Genomic DNA, 27,958 nt, shown 5'->3' with positions numbered 1-27,958 from the left:
GACTAAGCGGACGCAGCACGCAGCGCCGATGATAAGATAAACCTGGACGAATTTCAGCTGTAGTTCTAGATACAGTGCTCCACGGAGAGGGAGGACTGCCGGTAATGCTTGTACCGATCCAAATTCTTATCGGCCAATTTGCAAGGCACCATAAAGACCAATATCGCGGCGTGTTCTAATTTTGCTAAACAATCCTGACGTAGCTCTCGATTGCGATTAACAATCGGCGGTGGAGCCCTTATCAGGGTTCCTATCCAAACGCTGGAATTTGTTTCCAAATGACTCACCGCGGATCGGAGCTCTGATTTTGGAAATTAAAAATGAATCACGCATAATCGTCGTCCTATGCGTCCTATATATTATAAGACCAAAATGTTACACATGCCTGCGATATAAAAAAAAACTTATTAAAAACGTTATCAGGCCAACGTTGGCGTTCAAAAATGGGAAAGAACGAATTTTTGAACTTAAAAGTGAACCCTCTGAACCCTTGCTTAATAAACATTTTCGTACCTCGGAAACTGAGCATCATAAGTAACCAATGTGCTTCAATAAGAGACAGAGTGTCATTTATTAACTGGTGGCCATTGGTTCTACACATTATTATTGAGTCAAGAATCAAACACCGAATAGCTACTTATTCGAAGAGGTACCTCCATATCCTAGCACCGAGAAAGTTCACGCCCCCACTTATTTTTTCACATTTTTTAGTCTAGTAAATAAATAACGGGTAACAGATATTCGGGGAACTCGACTATAGCGTTCCCTCTTGTTAATTCTTACATAAGCTCAAATAGCTTATGAACACTCCATTTTGTTGCTAATACATAATTAAATTTATAAATGAATTTATGCCCTATTTTAAAATGGTTTCCCACCCAAGCTTATAGGTAGTTTGAGATTGAAAGTGTTATAATAACCTCAATAACACTTTCTCAATTATTTTGCTGATAATAAATTTGTATTGTATTATTCAATGTCACAAAACATAGTTAAAATATTAATTTAAAATATTTCATTTGTCAGAAATCAAAATAACAAAACATGTATATTTCGGGTTAATAAGAAAATCAAGATCGCAGAGAAGTGCTTGATAATGTGGTAAAACTCAATCGTCTTTTATGGTTACTCGTGGAGAAAAAGGGTATACTAGTTTCCTTAAAGAGTATGAAACAGGCAGAAGAAAGGGTTTCCGACCTCATAAAGTTTATATATTCTTGATCAGAATCAATTGCCGATTTGATCTGAACATGTCCGTGTGTATGTGTGTGTATTTACGTCCAGATCTCAGAAACTATAAAAGCTAAAAGGTTGAGACTAAGCATATAGATTCTAGAGACATAGGCGCAGCCCAAGTTTGTTGACCCATTTTGCCACGCCCACTCTAACGCCAACAAACCGCCCAAAACTGCCACGCCCACACTTTTGGATTTGATATTTTTTCCTTTTTTATTAGTCTTGTAAATTTTTATCGATTTGCAGAAAAACTTTTAGGCTAGTGAGTAACTAGGCGAGTAACGGGTATCAGATAGTCGGGGAACTGGACTATAGGGTTCTCTCTTGTTATACCCGTTAATCGGTAAGGGTATTCTAGATTCGTTGAAAAGTATGTATGAAAAACTTTTTGCCACGCCCACTTTAACGCCCACAAGCCACGAAAAACTGTCAGTGTGGAAATTTTTCCTTCCACTAGCTGAGTAACGGGTATCAGATAGTCTGGAAACTCGACTTTAGCGTTCTCTCTTGTTTTGGAATAAAGTCGATTGAATGAGTAACAGTAAGGCCTAGCTATCAGGTTTAGATAAGCCACAATAGCTCAGTACAAACAACAAAGGTGAATTTGTAAGGCATCTCTTTAGGTTAGGAAACCGCAGGATAACCCAGTTATAGTTTGTATCTGTTATGGTATGTTAGGGGTAAAAGTATACTAATAGTTTTTTTTTATTAGGAGATATAATATATTGTGTATTCTCTGGTGAGTTGTGGTCACTTTGTTTAAGGGAAATAGGCTTCAGATTCGTCAGTCTGTGCCAACAACTTGACGTTTAATGGCCGAGCCAAGCCCCACCGTCACTAGTTATTGTCTATCGCAAGGGACTAGATATATCGGAGAATAAACTTAATTATACACATGTGCATCAATCGCCTTCACAGTTACTATATCACCCATGGTGAATGGGAATCATATTGACTGACTTAAGTGCTAGGTCACATCGATAAGCTTGTTTTGAGCAGGAACTAACAGGAACTAATTACTCTCTAATGTGACACCCATAAGCAGATTAATCACTTGTGACAGCATACCATAATAGTAGGAAGAAAAATAGAGGGTAAAACATCTACCGCTTTCCAAGAATGGGAAATAAGGTATAGGAGTCCAGTCCGCGGCCGTCTTCTTGGCATTCCAAATGCCTATATAATTAGCTTTGTCCTGAACTACTACTACTAGTATCAAAACACAGTTCTACTGGAATTTAGTTGTATATTGCGAGTAATCTGTCCGCCTGTCCATAAATATAAATTAGTAAGTTGGATTAATCATGCAGATTATAAGTGTTATCGTGAGGATCTGACTGAATCCATTATACTCGTACAATAATTAGAAAGTTTTTAGCAATTATTTAACTCTCTATGTAAATTTGTATTTCTAACTTGTTCGCAGTAAGTTCGAACAATGGGTATCTGGTAGTTGAATTTTAGAAGTATGTTTGCAACAAACTTAAAAGTTTAGAAGTATATTTGCAACAAACTTAAAAACTTAAAAAAAACTTAGCTGAAGTCGATTTAGTTTATAAAGTAAATATTTCAGTTCTTAATGGAGTTTTACACATTCTGTGGCCTACGACACGACGCTTAATATCTAAGATAAGAATCTTTCAAAGATCGATATTGCTGCAGAAAGGTAAATGGAATCTTTATTGTGGGCTCACACCATTCTCAAAAGAATCTTATCACAATGTATTAAACAATTGTAGAGATAATCTGAGGAAACAAATATTTTCCTTGCATACTACTCAGCGGTTTTTATTATTTTGTGGATATTTGTTATAACTCGAGCATTTACGTTTAATCATATACATATATATACACATGAAACACAATACCATATACTATGGATATTTGTACCTGTTTCTTCTAGTAAAAGCTGAATCGATTAACGAGATAAACGAAAAACAGGAACAAACACTTTACTTGAGTGTATCTGTTAGTACCGTTTTCCTCAAAGATCGTTTAATTTTCTTAAAATAAAGTTGCCCCTCTTACCGGGTATTCTTCACTCGTATATATTATCCAAAATCGTTCAGATTTTTAGCAGCTAGACCATAAGAGATAGCGAATTTCGCCTAAAAGATGGCATTTATTGTTTCTTTTTCTTCTGGTCCCGCCCTCAAAAAACTAACTTGGATTTATAGAACAAAAAACGTATAATATGATAAAACAATTTTATTAAAAAAAAATGTGTTGACTATTCATTAACCATTCGATAAAAACAGGATTAAAAATAGGAACTTTCATTATTGTTCCCTACACATTTTAAAATATATTCTATATTTAGAAGAAACGGAGATATGATCGTGCTCAAAACACCCAATAAAAATACCTATTAGGTTTGTAGAATGCAGACAACAATCCATTACGCTTTTTATATTTAAACGATTCAGTTAGTAATAGTAGCTTAAGTCTATTTTCTAATTTATAAAACCATATATATTTCAGTTATATATTCCGATTGAAAATCAGTGATGGGTCGACCCTTCAGTGGCCATTGCCGTTGGTAGCCAGCTTGGCGGACCCATTGGTGTTTCCATTGGCATGGACCTTCTTTCCATTGGAGGTCGATTCAACGGAGCAGGGTTGACCCAGAATCTTGGTCCTTTTTAGAGGCGGCTCGTTAGTGATGGTGGAGAAGTCGAACTGTGAATATGGAGAGGATAAAGGATATTAAGGATCCCAAATGACTGGCTTGACCCTGCTTACCCGCTGCTCCAGGGTCATGTGAGAAATGGGTGGCAGACCGATGCAGCCGCGCAGGATGTTCTCGATGGCGGCGCGCTGGCGGAAGAGCGAGTTGACCACCTGGGAACCTTGGGGCACCAGAGGCGCCTTGCACAGATAGCTCAGCAAGGAAAGGACTGGCTTAAAGGGGACCCAAGGGGCGGATTCCCTGTCCGCACTGCGCAGCTGAATGCGAGAGCTCAGCTCACCGAGAATTACCAGATCAAGAATTAAAGGGGTGGCCAGCAGCGAGTCCTCGCAGGTGTTGTGGATCACCAGGGTATTGTGGCCGCCCATCATGATCTCCGATGTGTACTCATCCATGGCCCGTTTGCTGTCGCCCACATAGGGCACGTACTTGATTACTACGACGTGATCGGGGTGCTCATCGGGTCCGTACAACAATTTGTTGGAGGCAACCATGTCGTCCACCACGTTGCTCTTGGAAATCTGCCGGAGGAGGGGTATTAATAAGAGACAAGAATCGTGGAAACAGGCTGGACTCTAACCTCCTTGGAGCGGAACTGCTGGGGAGCGGACAAGTTTTTGCCGTCGTTGTTGCCCAGATGGTTGTAACTGGCAATGGACACCGGCTTGATACCAGCTCCCACCAAGAAATCAACCAGCACGCTTTTGATCTTAGTCTGGCCGGACTTGAAGTCATCGCCGGCAATGAAAACATTCTTCTCCTCAGCCAGCTGGATCAGTCCGGGCACAAAGGTGTTCTGCGGCGAGCCGTTGATGTAGGTGCACTGTGAAATTAGAGCAGCATACATGGTTGTTTGGGTAATTAGTAATACTTATCAATAGAATGAAGGAGGATCACTCACCCCCTCGGCGATACTGGCCATTGCGAAGATCGTGGAGGGTGAAACCTCCGCGTGGTTGGCCTTCAGGGAGGCGATGAGCTCCTGACTGGTGTTGTTCAGACCAGGCTGAACATCCGCAAAGCGTTCCGTATTGGCGGTCCAAAGGACGATGACCGAATCGACGCCACTGCGCTCGCGGAAGTCACGGATGTCCCTCCGGATCTGCTCGTACTGTTCCAGCCGAGTCCCACGGATTACGTTGTCAGCCCGATCCGACTGGTTGGCCGCGATAAAGTCCGGGTCGTAGATGGATGGACGTGGGCGCAACTGAGCCAGCTGATCGTAGATCTGATCTTGCAGAGCCACATCCAGGACCTCGGCCCTGCGCATGGCGTCGCCCAAGTGGAGGCCACTGATGTCCCAGCCGTCCACGACAATGTTGTCGGGCTCCACCATGGGCAACAGCTCCTTCATGGGCACGTAGACATCGCCACCGGCCTCGTCAGATCCAATGAACACGGTGGACGCCTGGGTGATGGAACCATACCAGTTGGCCTCCTGGACACCCGTCCGCTTGCGCCACTTCAGCTGGCGGCGATTGGCCTCCAGGGCTGCGGTCAGCGTGGATCCGTTGTTGCCACCCCACCCCACCAGCATTACGCCCAATTTGGGCACATAGCGACCCGTCCGTATCTTCAGCGCCGTCGTCTGGGGGTGCACCTGCAAGATCGGTCGGAGATTAGAGCCGATTAGCACCAGGAATGGCACAACCCGTTCGGTCTTATTATAGGTCCGGCCACCTTATCGATATTCCACATTTGCCACCCAAGTCAGGTAGCCGCATAAATTATGATCGCGCGATTTCTGCGAAGCAAGCCCGAAATGTACCCCTTCTTTAATATGACAACGGGGATGTCTGCGACTGGTTACTCCTGGCAACGGGTTGGATCGATTCGTGTGAATTACTAAAGTACCCAGTAAAATGTTATGATATAAAGGTACAACGAATCTTCAAACTTACAATTCCACGAATACACTCTTTGGGTCGAAATAGTTACATAATATGTAATTTCTAAACTGTTATACAGAAAACAAAATACATTTCTTGTGGCAGGGGTAATATTTACACGCTCGAGGTATCGTACGGTCGTATAACAGCACTTGGCTGTTGTTGATTTGGGCAAGTCTTGCTCGATTTCTGATTCTGCCGAGTCAACGGGCTCTTGGATTTGAACCACAAATACGCCATATAGTATGAGCTGATGAATAAGTTATGATAATGATGATGATGATTGCAATAATCATTAGGGAACGTGTTGGTCCAAAGTCTGATATCATGATGTCCATATGCCGGCCGGCGAAATTATGACTCGCAGGCGCTCTCTCTTGGCGGCTCTCTTCGCGGCTCTTTTCGCGGGCACCGCATGACAGTGACCTTGAGTCGCAGCAAGTGTCCGTGGGCGGGGAGTGAAGTGAGGTGGGCGGTGGAAGGAGGGTGAAGAGAGATGTGTATTGTTTGCAGGCGTTGTAAACAGAGCACGTACCACGACCACAATCACTCGGAAAATGGACTATTGGGTTTCGATTCGAGTGCCCCAGCCATCCCTATTTGTTTAGGTGCCATTTGAGCGGCCGAAAAGGCGCCTGCGCACAGAATCACGCCACCCACTGGCCGGAATAGTGACGAGATATCGGCCGTATTTGTCGACAGCTGTTCCGCCGAGCAATCAATAGATTTTAACTGTAATGCCTCGCCTGTGAGTGCGCCCCTTATCGCTATTTTTGTCTTCTGCGACTCGGCGGGAAGTGGTTCCAATGGACTCGGAGAATTCGGCACAGCTCGGTCCTTCGCTGGATAATGGAAAACTTTACTGCCTCAACACGCAGAGAAATATATCTTGTACATTAACGCTTATATTGGCAGCAAGTGGCTGGGCTGCTCAATTGTTTTCTTAACATTAAATTCTTGGAAAGAATGGTCTGTCTTTAAGTTAAGATGTACAACTGATTTGGCTTCGATGGAAAATAAACAACATAGTTTTATGCCCTTTCGTTAAATGGAAAATGGAATTCGATTGGCTATAGATTGGTTATTCTGGACCCGAATGAATATAGACCACTCTAAATCTGTTTTCCATCATCCAGATATGAATATTTTTCTCCATGTGCAGGCGAGTGCGCATTTGAGGGAGAGCTTATCCATCCCGCCGTTGGAAAAGTTCAATGTGAAGGTCAGTCGGAAATTGGCTGTTCGCACCACATTCAATAATGCTCCCAAGCAACTGATGCCCATGGTCCGACAGCAATACCTTGACGATTGGACCTACCTGGATCTGTCCATCGGCGGAGCGCTTCACATGGGAGGTCTGGTAGTCGTAGTCGGTTGTGATGAACTCATCGTCCACCTGCACCTTCGGCGAGATTACATCCAACGTTGAGTTTTTGCTGGGCTTCATTCTGGGATGTTTTTGCTAACACTCTCGTCTTGTCAATTAGCGCGTTTTAATGTGCTTGCTTCTGGATTTTCTTGGTTCTGCAGAGGAGACTGCGATGCGGTCGAGGCAAAAGTTTGCGGCGAATGACTCGGTTGACTGGAAAGCGGGCTGCTTTTATGGGCTCGCCGACATTTCGTTACACATTATTATTTTCACTGCTCGCGATTTGTGGGTGCCGTTGCAAAAGCTCCAAGCGGTTCGAATCTTCCGACTCATATACGATACGTGAATATGTATGTATGTACATATGTATGTACATATACTCTCCAAAACGCTCTGAGGCGCACTTAAGGGAACCAGATGATTTCGGAAACTTTCCGGCAAGCGTGGGATTTCTCAATGAGCATCACGAAGTCCTTCTGTCCGCCTCTTTTCCAGCCGGAGATCGTAGTACACCTATTTCCATAATTTATTGAGTGCCCAATTGAGTTTGAAGTCAAGGAAATGGTTCATTCGTGGAATTTCCCACTTGCTCTTATTCTCAAATGACTAGTAATGATTTATAATTAAATCTAATAAATTTTGTAGAAGTAATCATGGGGTACTTTAATTTAAAACAAACAAATGACAAAACCAATGAGTAGTAAGATGTCTCACTTTCACTTTCTGAAATCCAAATAATTTTGATTTTTATAAAAAGGATCATTTTATTAGCTAATCGATTCTAGAGCATATTTAATAATTTTTAAGAGTCTAAGTGTTTTTTTAATCTTAATTTTACCCACTCATAGCAGTAGAGACGATGGAATTAAAAGGGAAGATTAAAGTGGACTGATAATTATTAATATTTCAGAACAAAGTTAATATACCATAAAATATTTATATTCTTGATCAGGACCGCTAGCGGAGTAAATCTGGCCACCTTCGTATGTCTGTCCGTACGAACGCTGAGATCTGCTGAACTATGGAAGCTAGAAGTTGAGATAGTGACGCCAACGCTGTGCAAGTTTGTTTCAGAACATTTCCACGTCCACTGTGACGCCCACAATTTTGAAAAGAATATTTGACTGTTTTTGACTGCCCCATTATTATCGATATACCAATAGAATACAGAAATATCTCGCTCCCCTCCCACTAGCTGATAGTCGACGAACTCGACTATAGTGGTTTCTTTTTTTTTTTATATGTATATCTACATGGACCATGTGGTTGCGGTACGAGCCTGAAACTTCTCTATACGGCCTAGAAGCTTCCTTATAATCTTGAGTTTTGCACTATTTATTGCATTGGAGTCCACTTTAATCCGTTTTTGTACATCAATATTATTATAAAACCAATTTGCAATTAAGTATATCAAGTTTATAAGAAAGTTCAAAAATCTCAGTACCATTTTTCCGCACTAAAGAGTGAGAGCAGTAAGAAGGCTTTGTCGAATCATCTGGAACCTAGATGTAAACAAAACTTCTTAAAACTTTCCATTATTGCAGTCAATTGAGTGCGAAGGGAGCTCGAATTACTATTTGTTGATCAATCAATGCAGTGGGCCGGTCCGCTTACACTGCAGATCAAGAAGGTTCTATGACGAATTGCTCCGCTGGAGCAATCAGCAGACCAGGCACATGCTACAGTGGGCGTCTCGTTTCCCTCACATGCAACTCTATCGCCGGCTCAAGTCTGAGACGTAGTTTAAGAAAAAACAACAGCGAAAAAGTACGCGGTATCAGTCCGTATCCATTTCCTGCTGGGGGGACACCCTTTGGACGAAATATTTGCACTTGTATCAAATAAATTTATTTTGTGTAAAGCGACCTTGAACCTAAGTAGCGAATACTTTAAGTACTCGAATATCTAAAACATGGGTGCACTGATACATTGATATCAAATAAAGGCTAATATTTTACACTGGTGCTTAGGTGCTATACGATACAATTTTTTGGATCAGCACATTTTAAAGAATGGTTTGGTTGCTTTCGAACTTGAAATATAGGTACTGGTGGGTACTGTATACGACTAACATTATGTACTAACTTTATGTACATTTATGTAAATTTCACTAAAAAGTAACTAAATCACGGTGATCACAATCTGATAAGCACAACACTTTTGTAAAAGAAACAAAGAGAAAATAATGCAAATGGAATCTACGGAGTATGAAATTATTTCTAATACTGAACTAGTTATCCAAAAACTCCCATTCGCTGGAGGTGTTTGAGTCACTGGTGGCCGGCGTTTCCTTGCACAGTGGATTGCCAGCTCTCCTAAAGTCGGGTAGGAAACTGGTGTACTCCTCCCCTTCCCTATTCTCTTCCAACTTCAGCGTCGGTTTCGGCTGGCTGATGACAAACTTCAGCGGAGCCATTTTACGCTTGGAGACGTCGATTGACCGTATCCCGTCTACGGGCTCACCTACATGATAATCATCTGCTGTGTTGGCCGAGTTTTCCTTCGAACTTGTTTGGACACCGGCCTCCTCCAGGTGCGTGGGGTAGCACCTGATCAGCGGATCGCTTAGTTGGGGAGTCTGCACCTGGACTGCATGGAGCTCCTCTTGGGACAACGGGGCCAGATGCACCACGGGCAGATCCAGCTCGGCGGCCAGTGTCTTGGCTTTTTCTGCGACGGTCTTCTGCAAGGTGGTGGGACTGAGCGCATCGGGCAGATGCTGAAGGAAGGCTGCTTTCATGTCCAATGGTGAAGCCAGACCATTGCTAAGGGAAACAGTGTTAATATCAATTAAGAAGGGTACAAATATGAGTTACTTACTTCTCCATTTGGCAGTAGCTGGCCTCCATTAAAGTGGCGGCATTGGTAAGCGGCAACCGAAGCTCATGGGTTTCATGGCCAATCTCAACAATTCCCAAACCAGTGACCTCCGGCGGTTTGCCCACGGATGTCTTGCGGGTGGTGTGAACAATGGACTGCTCGAAGTCCATTTCTCCGATGCGGCGGAATATTTCCAAGCGGCGATTTTGTTGAGCCAGTGGGGACTCCACAGCTATTTCAATGGGCACATTCAGGTTCAGTTGCTCCACAGGTAACAGCTCGAAACACTCCTCTGCGTTCTGAAGCACAGGATCTGCCTGAAGCTCCATCGGCGACTCCAGTCGCGATTGGTCCGATCCTAGAACCGGAACTGGAGGTGGCATCAGGGGATTGAATATGACTTTGGCCGTCTTGTTTGGTGGTTCTGGCAAAGAAGCTAGACGCAGCAATGTGCGATCTCCCTCCAGCACGAAGATTTCTTTGCCACAGACGCAGAAATCAAGGATCTTCCGGAATCCTCGCGCAACAGCTTCTACTTTAAGTCGATCCAAATTGAGTATGTACAGGGTGGCATCATCGTGTGTTACCAGTAGTGAGTCGTGGCCATCGTACAGGAATAGCTGCCGAAAGTTGCTGCTGGCCACGTAGCCCACATTGCCATCTCCTGGTCCAGCAGGCCTACTGGAAGATGTGGATGCAGTCGTGTTGTGTGTTGTGGACGGCTCACTGCGCTGCTTGGGATTTAGAATAGGTATTTCCCAGGTGGGACTGCGCAGAACGGCATCTCTGAATAGCACTGTTTTCGACACGTTTCCCGCAGCGTCTGCCACCCAGAAGCGCAGGCCAGGACGTCCGCAGACTAGTTGCGGCTTATTTGATTCTTGTTTCTTCAGAAAAATTGCCCCACAGTCGATGAGCTGTTTGCGATCCTTCTTTCCCACCTGGGTAATATTCCACTGCGAGGTGTGGACGTCTAGTTGGCATACGATGCAACGGTAAAGGGTGGCCACCAGTAGGTGGCTCTGCTGCACGCTAAGCTGTACGATCTCGTACGCTTCGCTTAGAATCTCCACCGATTTGCTAAGGTGCTGTATTCAACGGCTACAATAAGCAATTGCAAGATTTTAATATATAAACGATTGGTTCTTACCGCCTGGTAATCAAACTCCGTAAGCACCACCACTCCCTGGCGATCTCCGGTGTAGAGCTTCATCCCGTTTTTTGACCACTCGCAGCAGCTCACCACGCACTTGTGCAGATCCCGGATAGTGTACCGCTCGATGGGCCGACTCTTGGTGCAAGGAGCCACCAAGTCGAGGTCTCTTGGGAGCTCCTTCTGTATCTGGAAGATGCTCACCTGCCCGTTGACGCACCCAGCCGCAACCATATACTCCACGGAGTTGACAACCCTAACGCATGTAATCCGAGTGGCCACCTAGGAGGGGACGGGGACGTTGAGTTAATGGGGGAACCACACGCACGCCCGGGGAACGAGAATGAGTCATCGCATACCTCCGCCTTCAGCTTCTGCATCTTGCCCGTGTGGCGATTGTACCAGAACACGATGCCCGCGTCGCTGCCCATGGCCAGGAACTCCTCGGTGGCGTCCACACAGGTCAGGTTGAGATTCGCCGGAAAGAATCCGCGCTGCAGACGCGCCGGAATCCGATCAATGACCTCCGTTAGCGGCGCCCACTCCCTGATGGAGCACAACTCCTTGCTGCTGGCCATGTCCTTGCTGGGGAAATTGCGCCTCAGGAAGGGGATTACGGGTTTTTGCAGTTCTCTCCTTTTATCAGTGATTCTTTATTGCTCCGGCTTAACACAACAATCAACAAAACCGAGCTGCTGGCATCTGGCAACGCCCGCTAGATATATTAAAGCAGGCAGCTCTGTTGGGCGGGTCATTTGAAACTATTAAAATATTAACACATTGAATACATTACCCGCATATAAGTTTAATTTAATTTAATTCAAAAATGTCTGCATCTAACGTCTAACTGAAGTTTTATATCCGGCTCATTGGTTCGATGATTACCTTACTCATTATTAATAGGTTGACCAAGTTAGTTAAACGAATTTCGAAGCAGCTTAGCTCAAAACGGATTTTTAAATTCACCGCCAAACGTTCTGTTCTTTCATAATTTGAGCACCTGGCAGCCCTGAAAATCAGCTGTTGCTGGCGGGATCAATTTACGGAGTGTATTGTTAATTGTTTTTGTTTAACTTGAAAGTTTAAACTAACTAGGATGAGAAAATACCAGCAGCTGTTGCTGCTGCTCATCTCCTGCATTAGCGTGGGCATCCTGCTGATGTACAAAACCGAGAACAATCGCCTCAAGTACGTGATCAAGTACGTGAACTTCTTCGGACGCAACGATGCTGCTGTTCTCCGGCGCCTGGAGAACGGCACCAAGGAGTACGGAGCACAGGTGCTGTGGCGCCCTCTTCCTGTGTGGCAGGTGATCGGGGACTCCTTTCATGCCTACTCCGCCTTCTGGATGCGCAACGAATTGGTAGCTGGCGGGGAAGCACACGTCCTAGTCGTCGGCAAAAAGGGAGCAGTGGTGGACTTCCGTTGCAGCCTAGACCTTCTAGGCGGACGCAATGTGCAGGGAAAGTTTCGTTTTCAGAGGGACTCTATTGAGAGCGTGGTAGATGACAAGTCTTCCAACTTCACCAGTTATCACTTCTTTTGTCAGGTGAGCCGAGATTTCGGCCATCCCGGTAGTGTCTCCTTCACGGACATAACAACCACCAGGAGTCCAGTGAAGTTGCGTCTGCGAAACCTTAAGCCAGTGGGCAAGAAGGGCGACGCCAACGTGGTAGGTGTAGCGCCCCGCCTACCGGCCACCATTTGCGTGGATCTAGTTGGCTTCAACATGACCTCCAAGTTCGCACGGACTGAAAGTGCTGTGCTGCAATTCTTCCTTTTTCACCAGGCCATGGGAATTCAGCATTTTTTGGTCTACAACTATGACGAACTGCCTGAGGAAGTGATTCATCTGTTGGAGCGCAGCAACATTCATCTCTACGGGTTGCCGTTTAATTTTCCATTCCAGCAGACCAACGGCACACGTTCACGGATCCATCAATTATTACTTTCGGACTGTCTGCTGCGGAATGTGAACCACGCCGGTTTCACTCTTCTACTCCGCCCCAACGAGCTCTTCTTTCCTAACTGCAAATTCTCTGGGGATCTGCCGAAAGGATCGCTCCAGCAGCAGCTACGACATTTCTCATCTGAAATCACGCGCTTTGAACTGGCAACCATGTCCGTGTGCTTCAGTGAACGGAAGAAACTTCTGCCCGACAACGTTCAGTACGACCCGGAGCGAAAATCTGAGTTCAAAACATTGCTGAACCGCCTGGAGCTGCCGCCTGCACAGATCTTGGCCGGTACATCCGATGTGGAACTATCGTTATCAACCGGATTCGTGCACCGCTATGTGGACTGTGACCACATTGGCAGCGATGGCCTGCACGACTGGCGAAACGCAGTGCGCGAGGACTTTATGGACCACATCAACGTGCTCCGAAACGAGGTGGAGCTACTCATCTAGCAACGTATGTTAAGGTTGAGATTTATATGTAGTTTTGAGAGACTACTTGACTGCCATAAAGTGAATACAAGTAAGCACACAACTTTGGTATATTGTATATATCGTAGACAATTATAGACATCGGATCGGCCCGAATAGGTTTTTCGACTTCACCAAATCCAGTTTTATTTCATAGAGTGTTGCTCCCATCGCTGGGAACTCATATACGCGTACTTGACTTATAGTTACTTGAGGCGCTGCATGAGAGCTGCGTTCTTGAGGCCAGCCTTTTCGATGGTGGAATTGTCGTCGCTCAGCTCGCGAGTGGGGAAAGAGGACACCAGGATAAAATTACTGGTTGAGTACTGAGGGCGTGCCCTGCCAATTGAAAATTACTTAGGTTAATCACTTCGATTGATCTCTAAAATCAGTGACTTACGTTTGTATAAAGCGACGTATGTCGGAGACGGTATGCGAAAGATTAAACTGCGCAGCTAGACGCGAACCGTCTGCCAGACGAATCTGCAGCGTAGTGGACGGTGCATCGGAATTTAAGTTAATAGCATCACGAGCACTGGCCTCTTGGTTGGCTGCCTCGCAGGGTGACAATGCCACTGGAACTGTTGGTGCTTCCGTCACCACGTTGGCCACGGGACTGCCCAGCTTCTGGCCCGATCCCTTGAATGTCTGCGGAGCTGGATGGCGTTTAAAGTCCTCGTGTCGGTGGTCCTCCACATCCACATTGACCATGCGGCCCATTTCCAGTAGCTCTTGCGGAATTTCTCTGGAATAGAGTAGATTCTATTATTGGGTTTGAATATATAGTTTTATAAAGCTTATTTATAAGCATTAATAACATAAAAATACTTGAAAGGAAAGAACACATAAAATGAACTTATTTTGGGAATGCACATACGCTCTTTGCTAACATATTAACAATAGGAATGAGTGCCACTTACCCGCGCATGACAGTCTCTAGGAATTCCTTGTTCTGCGGATCGTCATAGTGACGCAACTCACCGCCATCGATGGAGAAGCCCTGGCTCCAGAGCTTTAGCACCACCACCGGCTTGCTTTCGCTGGTCGGAGCCGGTTTATTGGTGCCCACAGCCGTATGATCATTATCGGTCATGCCCAGTCTCATGCCCTGCCCCCAGACGGCTCCACCAGATCCTCCGCTGGCACTGCCGCTGCTGGTGGAGGGTCCCACCTCTGCAATGTTTTGCTCCTGCGCAGAACGCATCATGTCGGTGAGCTGCTCCCGGAAGTTCTTACGCTTGGGCGGGCCCAGGACTTGTTGACCTGAGCGATCTGAGCCGCCGGCATAGAACGCCTGCTGGTCATCGTCGCTAGATGACTCTTTCGACATGTCGCTAAGGGTGGCGAATCTGGATAGGAATTGGAGTAACTTGTGGAGTTATTTGAGTGTCCAAGCGAACTTTGCAGCTTTTATCGCTCACTTTGGCTTGGCCTTGGACGCAGCCGGTGCGATGTCCACCGAAGCTGACGAAGAAGCGGCGGCTGCGTCCGCATTTTTGGTGGCCCCAGCAGCAGATGCCGATGCACTTGCTCCACTGCTCGATGTCGGCTTTGGTTTTGGGTTGTCTGCGTGGCCGACCGACGGCACCGGAACTGGCAAGTCCGCCTGGGTGCTCCAGTAGTTGCCCAGAGCATGCTGGAGCAGCAAAATTCACACAATTTTTTGATGCATTAGTACTTTGTGCATTTGCTGCATCATTGTTGACGCCGGTTGGGCGAAAGCTCACCTCGATGTCCCAGTCGCAGCTGGACAGGTAGAACCTGGCCACATTCTCATCGGTTCCGGTGATCTCTATGAATTGTGCAATCAAATCGCCGCGCGCGGCCATTTTACCCGTGTTTTTAATATATTTTCAGCAGCAAATGATTGACAAAAAATCGTACACCAGTGTGACCACGAGACGTTAGATGTGCTTGGCAGTGTGTACCCACGTCGAAATTTTTTAAAGCTGGCAACAGTGTTGGTTAGCCAGCGTTTTCTGTCAGCGCTGGTCACACTATTTCTCACAATTCAAATTAAAAAATCAATTGCTCATTTTTGACTGTTTATTGGTCGTACATTACATTACAGCATTCACATTTTTTATTAAATAGCAACTAAATAACAAGAACTATATGTATAACGAAGTATCCAAAGCTTCACATCACCCACCGATATGCGTATAAAAAGAAAAAAGTTGTTGGGCCCTTAATCAGTTGAGCTTTTCTGAAAGTACAAAATTGCAGGCGTATGTCAACGACATTCCAATATAATTTCATTTTATCCAAAATGCTCCCATTATAACACCAGATGACCCTGTTTCAGTGTTAGGTGAGTTGTCTGAATGTGCAATGAAGTTAGTAAAGTGCATGCCCAAGCATCTTGTGCTACGCCTAAACATTTATTCCACACTATTTCAATAATAAATGGTTGAGGTCCTCAGGCGCAGGCTCACAAAGCTTCGTCTTCCATTATAGTTTTTACTTCGACAGCAACTTGCCCTGCAATTGTCGACAAACGACGGGGAATGTGTATTTTAGGAGTGATGCGTGGAGAGTGATAGTGTTGTGTGTTTCCCAATGTCGTGGATGCATGGAAAAAATTCGTATTTTAATGGGTACAACGGAGTGACAGCAGCCGGCTTGCCATACCTTCCTTACCTGTAGGTAGTAGTTGGCCAACACCGTCAATCCGACTCCCAGTCCGATGGCCAGCACGTGGCTCAGATGCAGGTTGGGCAGCGGACGGCGCTTGCGCAGCAGGAAGGAGAGCAGTGATCCCTTGCGGTCCGAGTACGGTGGGTACCGAGCTCTGCAGGAGGATACAAACATAAATAACTCAAATTCATTAAGTAACCTGATTACTTACGATGCCAACTTCTCGCCAAACGCGGATAAATTCTTGCCCAGGCAAGATTTCTTGTGTGTGAAGGTCTCGAAGCCATATTTTCCGTGATAGCTGCCCATTCCACTCATGCCAACGCCTCCGAAAGGCAGCACATCAACTGCGAAACAGGGGAATAATAAATTAAAATCGCCAACCACCAATATTATTTTGTTATTTGCAAAATGGTTAATTAGTTAGCACAAGATATTTTACTTTTGCAAATAACAAGCCAACCCGTTTGATTGTAAAAGCAACCTTAGGTCGAAACAAGTAACTTATGGCTAAACAACAGCTATCACCAGCAATGTTAAAATAAAATTAATATTAAAAGGGTATTAATTTTATTTTGCAATACTTTACCAAGCGTTTAAGTGGTAAACAAATATTTACAAAGCCAATAATACATATGTATGTACATGTGAATTCCCACAGTCCGACAAATTAAAATTTAAAACAACGTGTATGTATACGAGTGCTCAAAAGCTTTGGCTTTACGTATTCAGCTGTGTTTATCCGGATTCTCGCTGTGGTCAAGTGCCTAGAATCCCTGGAATTTGCATTTCAAATCGGATTGCAAAGGTGCACTAAGCCGGCTACTTAAGATTCGTGTAAATAGGGTTTATCTTCGAATTCGGGTGGGTGCGTTACACAAGAAGTATTGCGATGTCTGACTAAATCTAAATATATACATTATAATAGCGAAATACCTCCACAGTGCATTATAGTTTCGTTGCTGCAGAATCCGCCGCTAGTGGTGTTGCTCCTGAACTCCTTAACTAGCTTATTCGAGTTGGAGAACACGTAAATTACAAGTGGCTTTTCTCTAGTTACAGGGAGGGGGGAGAACGGATAATAGATTAAGTACGACATAGCTGAAGTTCCTCGGGCATCGTTGAGGTCTTCGAAAGAACAAAGGTTACAAGGAAAGACATATACGAGCATTTGCAGATCTGTGCGATACAATTTCGAACTACTAGGATACAGCTTTAACCAAAAGATATGCAAGCAGATCTGCAAACATCAATGACATATACATATACAAATGCATGAGCAATGACTAGTGTAGGAGGTGTAGCTACTTAAATCTACTAGACTGGAGATCTTAGATCATCTACTATTTGGAGCTGTACAGGAATAATTAGAATCACCGTCACCAAACAAGGCTTTATAAATTACAGGTGTGCAAAGCACTTAGCAAGCTATCAGAAACAGGTTCAGCCGGGGGCATTACAAATCGGGAGATTGGGAGAAACCAAAACCGTAAAGGAGTAGAGAAGCAAGCAACAGACTACGCGCCGAGTGGCCGCATTTTTATCATAATCCACATCCATTAGCATCTCGATTGGAGCGACTTTAGGGTTGACTGGGTGACTCTCTTACCGGCATAGTGCATTATCGTGTCGTTCACGCACAGTCCGCCCGACTGGGTGCCGTTTATAAACAGATTCTGAACCTCTGTTTCCGATGTGAAAATATACAGGACAAGTGGACTCTCTCTAAGAGAAAAACATTGCGAATCGGACATTGGTTGTTGTAGGTTGTTTTCGTGTGTAAATGGTGAGTAAATGGTAAGGGGGCAACGACAAAGTGCATCTTCGGCTTCGCTTGGGCCACGGATTGACATACCTGGCATTGATGAACTTGATGGCGTCGTAGGCACTCTCCACGTTGAAGATGGGCAAGATAGGACCGAAGATCTCCTCCTCCATGATGGGATCGCTCTCCTTCACGTCCACCAAGATGGTGGGGTCGATGTAACGCTCGCTGGCATCGTAGTTACCACCAACGGCCACGCGGCCGGACTTCATCAGGCCAAGAAGGCGCCTGAAATAAAACCCATTTACACCAACATTTCACTGTTGAATGATTCAAGAAACCCACTGGAAGTTGTTGGCGTTGATCACACGGCTTAGATCGGGACTGCTTTGGATATTTTCGCCGTACCATTCCTTCAGCACGTCCTTGGCCTCCGCGATAAACTTCTCTTGCACCTCCTTGGAGCAGAGGATGTAGTCCGGAGCGATGCAAGTCTGTCCACAGTTAATCAGCTTGCCCCACAGGATGCGCTTGACCGCTGTGCGCAGCTCCACCGATTTGTCAATGTAGCAGGGGCTGAAAGTATCACAGCCAATTAGTTAACTCCGATTAGTGGGGACCAAAGCTCACCTTTTGCCACCCAGCTCCAAGGTGGTGGGGGTCAAGTGCTTGTTGGCCGCAGCGTGGATGATCTTGCCTACGCGCGTGGAGCCCGTGTAGAAGATGTAGTCGAAACGCTGGTTGAGCAGCTCCGCGGTTTCGCTGGGGCCACCGCAGACAACTGGATAGCAATCCTGGAGGAAGGAAAATCATGCAGTGGTCGATAAAAATGTGAGCATTGCTTGTGAACTTTACACACATACAATGTGCGTACAAACAAGAGAGAACGCTATAGTCGGGTTCCTCGACTATCTGATACCAGTTACTCAGCTAGTGGAATTGCGAAGGAGAAATTTCAACACTGACAGTTGTTGGCGGTTTATGGGCGTTAGGGTGGGCGTGGCAAAAAGATCCTTGGCGAATTAATAGACATTTACAATATTAATAAAAAAATAACAAAACATTTTTTAAAAGTGTCCGGACATGGCCAGACTTAACTCGTCTATTGATCCTGATAAAGAATATATACACTTTATATGGTCGGCAACGCTTCCTTCTGCCTGTTACGAATAACGGGTATAACTATATAGCTAACATTAAACATCTTGTTATCTTTTAAACCCAATTTAAAAACCACCCGACCCAAAATATTTCTGTTCCATAGGTTTTGGTCACAGCTAGGGTTTCTACAAATTCATAACTAAAAGCGAATATTATAGAATTCCGTAGAAACAGGTTAATGTGCGACCCCAGTTTATGTCGAGACGATGCGGTGCTTGAAGCTCAGCTGATTTCATCAGATGATTCAGAAGGAAGACTCACATTATCCAAATATTTTGGAATGACATCGGCAATGAACTTGGCGCAGTTAGCAGCAATCTCGCTGGGCTTGATCACCACACAGTTTCCGGCGGCGATGGCGGAAGCCACGGGCACGAGCAGCAGCTGCAGTGGGTAATTCCAGGCGCCAATCACAAGGACAACTCCGAAGGGGTCATTGTAGATCTGGACGTCGTCCATTAGGTTCACAAACGACTTGGAGGGCTAGCAAGGATGCCAAAAAGCGTAGCATTTAAGAGATAGTGCACATAAATGTATGGGCAGTGGCTCACCTTTTCCGACTGCACCCACTCGTCGAGGTGGAATAGGATGTGCTTGATGTCGTTCTTCATAAACTCGGTCTCCACGATGAGACTCTCCTGCTTTGGACGCCGCAGATCCGCCTCCAAGGCGCTGATGATCTCGTTCTCGTGCTCCTCATAGCAACGCAGCAGATTCTCAAGCTGCTTGCGTCTGAAAAAGAGCGGAAAACAAAGTCCAAAAATGAGAAATAATTAATGAACAAATGATGATGATGATGGGACAAGTTCCGCGGTAGGAGCGCGAAACAAAGACCAAAACAAAATCAATACTAATCACAATGCACGAGAGGCGCTTGGGGAAGGTCAATGCTAGCTATACGGCCGGTTATAAGACGCTCTACGATTCTGATGCTCCAACTGCCATGACTCAACTCCAGCTCTATCTCCGGGGGATTAGAACCGTGCAAACCGGCTTGACTACCCGCTGCGCTGCTCTACTTTAACCTCAACCACTGAGGAGCTGATGCCAGCTGGAGGAGGAGGCGCGAACGAGTCAAGGTGATCCGCAGCTACAGGTGAACAGCCCCGGGGTGCACTTGCAATTCAATTGAATTATTTTATTTGCCCATGACAAGCAATAAAATAAAGCCATAAGCGGACAGACGATTGCCGATCGCCGTGAATATAAATAAAGCAATTAGCCGCGCGGGGTCCAATATAGTGTCTCGATTTCCAACTACAGGGCAGCTTGCCTATGACCTAAATCTGCGAGACTTAAAACCATCCATACCTTGCGACGGAAATTAACCTTTTGAACGCCTGAATACGCTAATTTAAAGCCCTCTTATGCTTTTTGCATGTGCTTTACCACAGGGATCTTGGAATAAAAAGTTCTTTCATTTCATTACTTTGCTAATTATCGCACTGATTTATTGAGCAGAGTCATTGGACTTTTAATAACTAGTAATCATGGACTAGCATTCCCGTTCTAAAATTATTACGATGTATAAACGTTTTTCTAAATGGGATAAGTAATAGCTTATGGAAATTGTGTCGAGAATTGACGCTTTGACTGGATCCTGTCTTTTAATAACTGTCTTCAAAACTTGAAATGATTTATTAATTGTGTACAGTATCATTTTGATTTTCGGTGGTTCAGGGTATGGAGGCTTAACTGTGTTTGTACGTATAAAATGTATTTAAATATAATCAGAGAGTATAAGTCGCCGGAGGCGAAGACAGCGATAGAACGTGTTCGTTTGTCCGGATCTATTTGAAAGATCATGGAACCAAACCGACAGCAGCCAGCGGACAGCAGCCTTGGGCTGAGATTCTTCCGCACTTCCGTTTCACACTTCGCACTCAAGATACCGAGATCTCGGCGGGTAAATCGCCTGTTTTCGTCGGTTTCTGTTCCTATTTCCCTCGGCCTCTTTGTACATTAACATAGCCATAAACGAGTATGAGTCTGCTGTTCGAGTTGGTGCCCATTGGCGGATGACTGCTGGTTGGTTGGGTCGTGAAAATGAAAATTATTCCGGTTACATGTTACAATTCCGTCCGCCGCCGTCTAATTGCATTCAAAGTACAACCACTTGGCGGAGTCAAAGTTCCGCCGCGGGCTCATTAATGCATATCGAAACGGAATACAACTAGACTTTAGCATCTCTGCTCCGCTATCTGTAGTTCTTATCACAGCGGCGTGAAAAGCTCGAGGGCGTGTGGCTCAAAGGTCAAAGCTTCCATTGCGTGTGAAAGTCGGTGGGATCGGATTAAGATCTCCGCATTTCGTTGGCCCAAATGGAACAATAACCATCAAAAATGATTATGCCCCTGAGCCGAGATTGTATGTAGTTCGGTGACTGCCCTGCCGCAATGGCATTGTAATGGCTCCCAGTCATAAAAGCAAGCAAAGTACAGTGGCCAGCGGATTGGGAAATCACTTCGCATATGAGCAATATGTAGGCATATTTTATCTGTAATTTTAAGTTTGAGACATCCAACATTTCCTAACCGTAAGGAAAAAAATGTATACAAATATTTAAAAAGGTTGCCAATTGTGTATTGTGGCTAAATAGTATAAAAATATATCCTTTAAGTTTATATTAAAGTCCAAATGATGCGGTTAAACCAAGTTAAAATACATCTTGAAGCAGAGAACCAGAGATGCAAATGAAATCAAATAAATGTCCAATTATACAAAACTCCGCATCTAGTTAAATGGATACAAAAATTTAAATCAATTAAATCACAAACCAATCATATTCAAAACAAAAGTCGAATAAATGAAGATATAATGACAACTAAAGTTTTTAAATAACTTCCAGGGCGCCCTTTATTCCAGACCCGTTGGCAGTTAACCCACATACACTTTCCAGATTCTCCGAACCAACGGCTACTGCAACTAGTGAAACACATAACACAATCTCCACTAAAGCGGCAGTTTCAACGCAATCAGTTGCCCAAAAGCCGAGGAGCCTTTGCGAAAATCAACTGACAAAAAACCGAATAACTACCGAAATAAAAGTAGACTCACCGAAAGTTGACGTTCCTGGTCTTTCCACTGGAAAAGGCGAGGCGGGCGCGTTGCAATGTCTGATTGTGGTTGTTGTTTTCGTTGGCCATCGCAATTGGAGTTTCCAATCCGTCCAACGGTGATGTAGTGTTTGTAGTTGTTGTCATGGTTGTTCGTAGGAGGCAGTTTCACATACGCAATAGCAACATGCAACACGCATACAGACAGGAGGATAACGACGAAGCGGCGAAACAAAAATTCAAATAAAAATCAAATCAAACTAAAAAAAGGCGCTTTATGTTCGTTACGTGCACGGAGCTCATCTGTGTACGTTCATACATTTAATAACATATGTATGTGTCAGTTAAAGTTAATAAGCGTTACACATCTTTTTCTCTCGCCTGCAGTAAATTGCCTAATTGGACACTCACATCGTCAAAATTGGCCATTCTGTCGGATTCGAATCGGAGCTCGGGTTGTTGTTGCCTTTCCGGTTGTGATGTGAAGATCCCAATTGGACTTTCGATTTCTGGTTCTGGTTCTGCGTTTCAGGAGAAAGGGAAGGGGACGTGAGCGGGAGTCAAGAGAAATGTAAACAACACTGACACTCTTTCACTTTCGTTCTCATATACCGTTTTTTCTTGTCCGTCTTCTGTTTGTTGTTAAAATTATATGTACTTTTCGGTACCGTCAACAGGCAGAAACAAGATTCAGACGCATGAAGTTCACGCGCTTCGCCACCCGTTCACCGCGACAACAAGACTTGTATATTTCGAGATTTTGGATCGGATCTAGATGCGAAACCAACTGCCAGTGTGACCGCGCCTTGGTTCGACTTTGATGCTAAAAAGTCCCAAAGAGTGCTTAAGAAAAGACGAGCTACAGCCTTAAATTTCGAGAAGATAAAACAGGTTTAAAGGCTTAAAGGTCATAGCTAAGCAATCACAACCTATTTGCTGAAAGATTTTGGCTTTCGTATTATTTGGTAAGCGATAAAATTGGTAGGATAATCTTGGTTCATGTCGTGGCTAATCCAGTGCTTACTAATGCCGTTCGCCCTGTAACTTTCCATACAGGGAAATTTAAACTATGCAATCACGTAACTGTTTTTCAAACAATTATTAAATTGAAGACAACTACAAGAGTATTACTCGTTCCGATCGCTAAAAACCAATTGACGAAACAACTGGTTGTTCATTTAATAGCGCAACTTAATTGCACCATAAATTAGCAAATCCAGTCTTTGCCCAGAAATCAGATGGCTGACCGAAAACACTTTTTAAATTCGCTATTTTAATCTCTCCGAGAACAGAACACACCTTTTCAACGCAAATGCCGGCCGACACTGAGTGGGTTATTACTCCACGAACTAAACATATACTCGACGAGGGGCGCTGGCATTCATTATCAGACTTGAATGCATGTGTATTTCGTTCACAATGTACATACTGTACACTGGATTTCGACTGGGGGGAAAGTCAAGCGTGTCGCTCCGATAACGAATCAGTATGTTTTGGACTCGGTTAGCAGAAGTTCAGAACATTCTGAGCGTTACTCCAGCCTAATCTGCTATTATCAATGGTGATATTATTAGTTCGACTAGTACTTTCCCGACATTGAACAGAATACATTTGTTTATATATCGCACTTCTGTCCTTTCCGATAGTAGGGCTTAGTAACGGTGACTCCTATTAAACAATTGACTGATAACAATGATTGCGGTTAAACAATATAAGAAAGAGTCATCATGAGGTGGACTTAATGAGACTGACGATTTGTTTCTATTAGCTATAATATGATGTTACATCCAGTCCTAGAAAAGTTCTCACGCCTATTAGGCTAATTGGATTTCGCGATAATACATTTTTTTTACGTCGTGTTGACTATGGTTTTCTTTAAAATACTAATAATTAATGTTCCAGTTTAAAACTGTTTTAGAAAAACTGCCGCTTTCGTTTCATAGAAATTGTATGCAAAGTTTTTATGGCATACGCACACTTCGACTTACCAATATTAATGACAGTAGTAATCGGCCGATCTGCTCATGTTTTAACGGAAACTATAAAATCGGGCATTTAAAAAAATTAGACGTTCATTAGCTTACCGTTAAATGGAACTCCATTGGCCTCCGGATGAGGTTTAATCGCATTGTCAAACATAATCGTGCGTTTTGTGATGTTTTTGCTTTTCAATTTTCACGTTTTATGTCTGGATATCTGGTACGATTCCCATGAAAAGTAGGTGGCAAATTTAAACTGGATAGTGGCCACTAGGGGTTTCGCTATTCAAACTTACATATATAAGCAAACCAAATTGGTAAAAGGCTTTTGAAAATCTATGTCAATTTGTCAAGTTGTCCTCGTGGGAAAAACAATTAAATAACCAACTGCCGAAATTGTTTACAAATTCCACATTGACTTCCACAAGCAACTTGGTTTAGGTGCAAAAATATTGAAATATTTTAGCCTTAAAATTAATTATTACAATAGTAGTTCAATATTTCTAGTACCTATAGTAAAAAATTCTTATTTGGTGGTAATTATACCCGTTACTCGTAGAGTAAAAGGGTATACTAGATTTGTAGAAAAGTAAGAGGTAGAAGGAAGCGTTTCCGAATATATAAACTATATATGCATACTCTTGTAAGAATCAATAGCCGAGTCGTTCTGGCCAAGTTCGTCTATCCGTATTAACGCCTCGATCTCAGGAACTATAAAAACTAGAAATTAATTAATTGAAATTAAGCATGCAGGTTCCGTAGCCGTAAACACAGTGCAAGTTTGTTTCCAAGTGTTGCCACGCCCACTTTAACGCACATTTGAAAAATGTTTCAATATTTTTTAATTTTATTAGTCTTGTAAATTTTTTATTGATAAGCCAAAAAAAATGGAAACGCCCACAAACCAATTCTTCCACGTCCACACGTTTTTTTTAATTTTTGTATTGTTTTTTCAATTTCTATAGATATGTCAAAAAAATTTCTCGTTTAAAATTTAAAAGAAAAAATTTAAAATTTTTCGTTCACACTTTCCACTAGCTCGGTAATGAGTATCTGTTAGTCGGGGAATTTTACTATACCGTTCTCTCTTGTTTTTTTTGGTTACCGTATTGTTTTCGGTACAACTATTCACTTCCAAACGAACATTAGTTTCCAAAAATACTTATTAAGGAAATTAAAATATCATTTCAGTTAAAACATTTATTTTTGTAAGAATATAGATTTTAATAAGTCAAAATTATTATTGACCTTCCAAAAAAAAAAAATTTTAGGAACAACAAAAAAGGGTTTATGGATTTTTCGGTCGGATGTCCCCTGCTGAGTAATGGATATCTTCTAGTCGTGACAGTTGACGTAATCTCTTCATTAAAATAAAAGTGTTACTGTTTATTAACACTTATTTCTTTATTTGCTTTATGTTTACGTTTTATATAATTCAAGCTTTAATTAGTTGCATATAGAGATTTTAAAAGCTGGAACAATATGCTTCTCATATTAATCATCAAACAAGAATTTATTTTTTTATGTATTGACTTTTAGTAGATAATGCGCTTTGAGTGAGCTAAAGTCCAGTTTACACCCAAATGCACCAGCACACTATAATAAGTAATCAGTTTCAAGTTCATCCATGCAAATATGGCTGTTGGCCAACACACTATGATTCAATATGAATTGAATTGATTAGCACAGAGGATCACGTTTCTGTATGACAACATATTCACATGGCATTTATCATGTAACTGGCATTTGTTCGATTTGGGTTTTCGGCCCCAGTTTCACTTTCATTCCAGCATCTGGGCCGGCTAATTGTCAACGTGGGTTGGCTAATCGCATGTGTAGATTAAATAACCACTATTCGTTACTTTGGTTCGACTTTAAACAGTTTGAATCCCAGCAAATCTGCGCGCGATAACGCCCGAAAGCCAACTGATTTCAGCGGCGGGGCACTGCGAAGTGGCCACTGGCTGTTGACCACCTCCGCGGGTATCTGGAGGCGGAAAGCCGGACCGATGCACTCGACCACACTTCGGCTGGGGCGGCTTACAGCGATTCGGGTTGCTTTAATTACACATGGACACTCTGTGCTGGTCTAATTTGTATGCGTAGCCCGCCACTCGAAAAAAGAAGCTAGCAAACAACTCGGAATTCAAAAGCGTATTGAACACGCACCGGTCACTCGGATTTGGATTCAGGTGGACTCTCGGATTCACCTGACGCCACCGCGCTCGAAACACGTCTAAGCCCGGCTAACCGCTCCAAGTTGGCCCGTACCCTAGTCGTCGGCGCTTTTCCAGTTTCAGTTTTCTTTGCAGTCTTGATTACACACACTGTTTCTCGAATCTCGAATTTTGATTTAATTTTTTAATGGGGGTCTTCGGCACTAATCACAGGTCGCAGATGCACACGCATTCCCGGCCCAAAGTCACCAGATAATGGTGATGGATGCCAGCCACCTCTCTACTAATCCGGATGGCGATACAGTCCGGCTTCTGTAGATCGAACACGACTTCTAAGATATTTGTCACATTGCAAAAGAGTGGCACACATTGGAAAAACTGGAACCACCAACTGCCAACTTACGAACTGGGCCTGCAAAAATCTGTTTTCCTCAAATTAAGTCCACATTTTTGATACGAGTAGTAGTAACTCATGACAACTTATTGGGCTTGTCAACTGGTCTGGACTTTCGGTTTAAAAAAGTAAAAGAAAAAATGTAAAAAAAAGATTTCTTGTATGATATTAAGACGAAAATTAAAGGATAAATTTGCCATCAGAAGATACAACTACTGACCATGAATGGGGATTGAAATGCACGTACTTTTAAGTTAAGATTTGGCTTTAGACCTGCCTGTCTGTTCTTTTAAGAGAGTATAGCCTGTCTCCAATGCCTTAGCCAATTAGGAATAGGGTAAGTCAGGCTAAAGATCGGCCGGTAAACAATAAACTGTTTACTTTTCAGGTGTTTTTTATTTTGAGCAGCTGTTTGGGCCAGAAGCCAGCAAGTGAAGTGTTGGCAAATAAATAACCGGTTATTGAAAAGTATTTACTTGCATCAAATCACATCGGACAGCTTCGCACCCTGACCATGAAATCCGGACAAACCCTCAGTGTCATACGGCGTCTGCCGGAGATCGAGAGTTAAGATCCATTAAACCGCTCGCGTGGGGCCGCGTTTAGTCCAGTAAACCTGTCAATTGGCGTAATCGGCGGCATATCAGTCTGGATTCTATTGTGGTAATTACCAGCTCTCGCCACTGAAATTAGCTGGTAATGGATGTGGACTTTGGCTCGTTTTGCCCAACTTTACAGCCAGCAAACGATTGTAAAAGTGACTTCGAATGGTGCTGTTTGCACAAAAGCTACCGCAATTGTAGTCACGCAATAGATGCGATTCCAAATAATATTCCACATTTTTCAGTTGGCTTCAGCGTTGCTTTGCAAAGTCTTATTATGTCCACAGTACTTAGCGATTCCTTTTGTCATTCTAATGGTCTCTCGGCCTCTTTTCGACAATACCCAAAACCCATTTGCGTCGTATGTGGCTCTATAGAGATGGAAGTGTGGCCTTGACCCAGGTTCCGGGTGTACGTGTACGCATCACCCGTTAAACAAGACAGTTAAAGATGCTGGCATCTTAAAAATAAGTGTAACCAATATACCGCCTTCGTTTTGCATCAATAAACAACTCAGATTTTCGATTTGTATAACTAAGATTTTTGTTCAAAATTAATCTTTCTAGAAACGAATTCGAAGGCATCAAGTTAGTATTTATATAA

The 27,958-nt window shown here is 43.6% G+C and overlaps 5 protein-coding genes and 1 long non-coding RNA gene across 14 annotated transcripts; 2 read left to right on the top strand and 4 right to left on the bottom strand.

Annotated features, from left to right (window-relative positions):
* Positions 1-3,609: 3,609 nt before the first annotated feature.
* LOC122614534 (inositol-3-phosphate synthase) lies at positions 3,610-7,397 on the bottom strand. The gene is made up of 5 exons (XM_043789100.1): positions 7,133-7,397; positions 4,827-5,525; positions 4,506-4,748; positions 3,979-4,446; positions 3,610-3,915 (listed from the first exon to the last, which is right to left on the bottom strand). Exons 1-5 carry the CDS (start codon positions 7,259-7,261, stop codon positions 3,757-3,759), a joined length of 1,698 nt encoding a protein of 565 aa, XP_043645035.1. The 5' UTR covers positions 7,262-7,397; the 3' UTR covers positions 3,610-3,756.
* Positions 7,398-9,015: 1,618 nt separating this feature from the next.
* Positions 9,016-11,865, bottom strand: LOC122611453 (WD repeat-containing protein CG11141). Its single transcript, XM_043784557.1, has 4 exons — positions 11,516-11,865; positions 11,154-11,438; positions 10,004-11,091; positions 9,016-9,948 (listed from the first exon to the last, which is right to left on the bottom strand). Exons 1-4 carry the CDS (start codon positions 11,732-11,734, stop codon positions 9,414-9,416), a joined length of 2,127 nt encoding a protein of 708 aa, XP_043640492.1. The 5' UTR covers positions 11,735-11,865; the 3' UTR covers positions 9,016-9,413.
* Positions 11,866-12,030: 165 nt separating this feature from the next.
* LOC122611455 lies at positions 12,031-13,645 on the top strand. Its single transcript, XM_043784568.1, has one exon. The coding sequence runs from the start codon at positions 12,253-12,255 to the stop codon at positions 13,564-13,566; it is 1,314 nt and encodes a 437-aa protein (XP_043640503.1). The 5' UTR covers positions 12,031-12,252; the 3' UTR covers positions 13,567-13,645.
* A 13-nt stretch (positions 13,646-13,658) lies between these two features.
* On the bottom strand, positions 13,659-15,507 carry LOC122611456 (NSFL1 cofactor p47). Its single transcript, XM_043784569.1, has 5 exons — positions 15,312-15,507; positions 15,006-15,220; positions 14,505-14,933; positions 13,985-14,329; positions 13,659-13,923 (listed from the first exon to the last, which is right to left on the bottom strand). The coding sequence occupies exons 1-5, from the start codon at positions 15,411-15,413 to the stop codon at positions 13,791-13,793; spliced, it is 1,224 nt and encodes a 407-aa protein (XP_043640504.1). The 5' UTR covers positions 15,414-15,507; the 3' UTR covers positions 13,659-13,790.
* Positions 15,508-15,616: 109 nt separating this feature from the next.
* LOC122611454 (aldehyde dehydrogenase, dimeric NADP-preferring) lies at positions 15,617-24,209 on the bottom strand. 9 transcript variants are annotated; one of them, XM_043784558.1, is made up of 12 exons: positions 24,192-24,208; positions 22,615-22,724; positions 22,205-22,263; positions 19,699-19,879; positions 19,409-19,630; positions 18,617-18,780; positions 18,332-18,562; positions 18,077-18,274; positions 17,831-17,946; positions 16,433-16,568; positions 16,216-16,375; positions 15,914-16,065 (listed from the first exon to the last, which is right to left on the bottom strand). In XM_043784558.1, the coding sequence occupies exons 2-12, from the start codon at positions 22,630-22,632 to the stop codon at positions 16,045-16,047; spliced, it is 1,506 nt and encodes a 501-aa protein (XP_043640493.1). In that variant the 5' UTR covers positions 22,633-22,724; positions 24,192-24,208; the 3' UTR covers positions 15,914-16,044. The 9 variants fall into 9 exon arrangements, with proteins under 9 accessions (XP_043640499.1, XP_043640498.1, XP_043640493.1 ...); XM_043784562.1 differs by having other exon boundaries at positions 16,225-16,375; XM_043784559.1 differs by lacking the exon at positions 17,831-17,946 and adding an exon at positions 17,158-17,273 and having other exon boundaries at positions 15,917-16,065; positions 24,192-24,209.
* Positions 22,270-27,893, top strand: LOC122611457. The gene is made up of 5 exons (XR_006325516.1): positions 22,270-22,510; positions 22,591-22,774; positions 22,881-23,168; positions 26,573-27,090; positions 27,142-27,893. It is a non-coding gene; the product is annotated as an uncharacterized LOC122611457 (long non-coding RNA).
* The last annotated feature ends 65 nt before the right edge of the window (positions 27,894-27,958 follow it).

The sequence above is a fragment of the Drosophila teissieri genome, chromosome 2L (genome assembly GCF_016746235.2).
Source record: "Drosophila teissieri strain GT53w chromosome 2L, Prin_Dtei_1.1, whole genome shotgun sequence".
Lineage (NCBI taxonomy): Eukaryota > Metazoa > Arthropoda > Insecta > Diptera > Drosophilidae > Drosophila > Drosophila teissieri.
The sequence above is the reverse complement of the archived record's forward strand: the minus strand, read 5'-3'. Positions and strand labels throughout refer to the sequence as shown.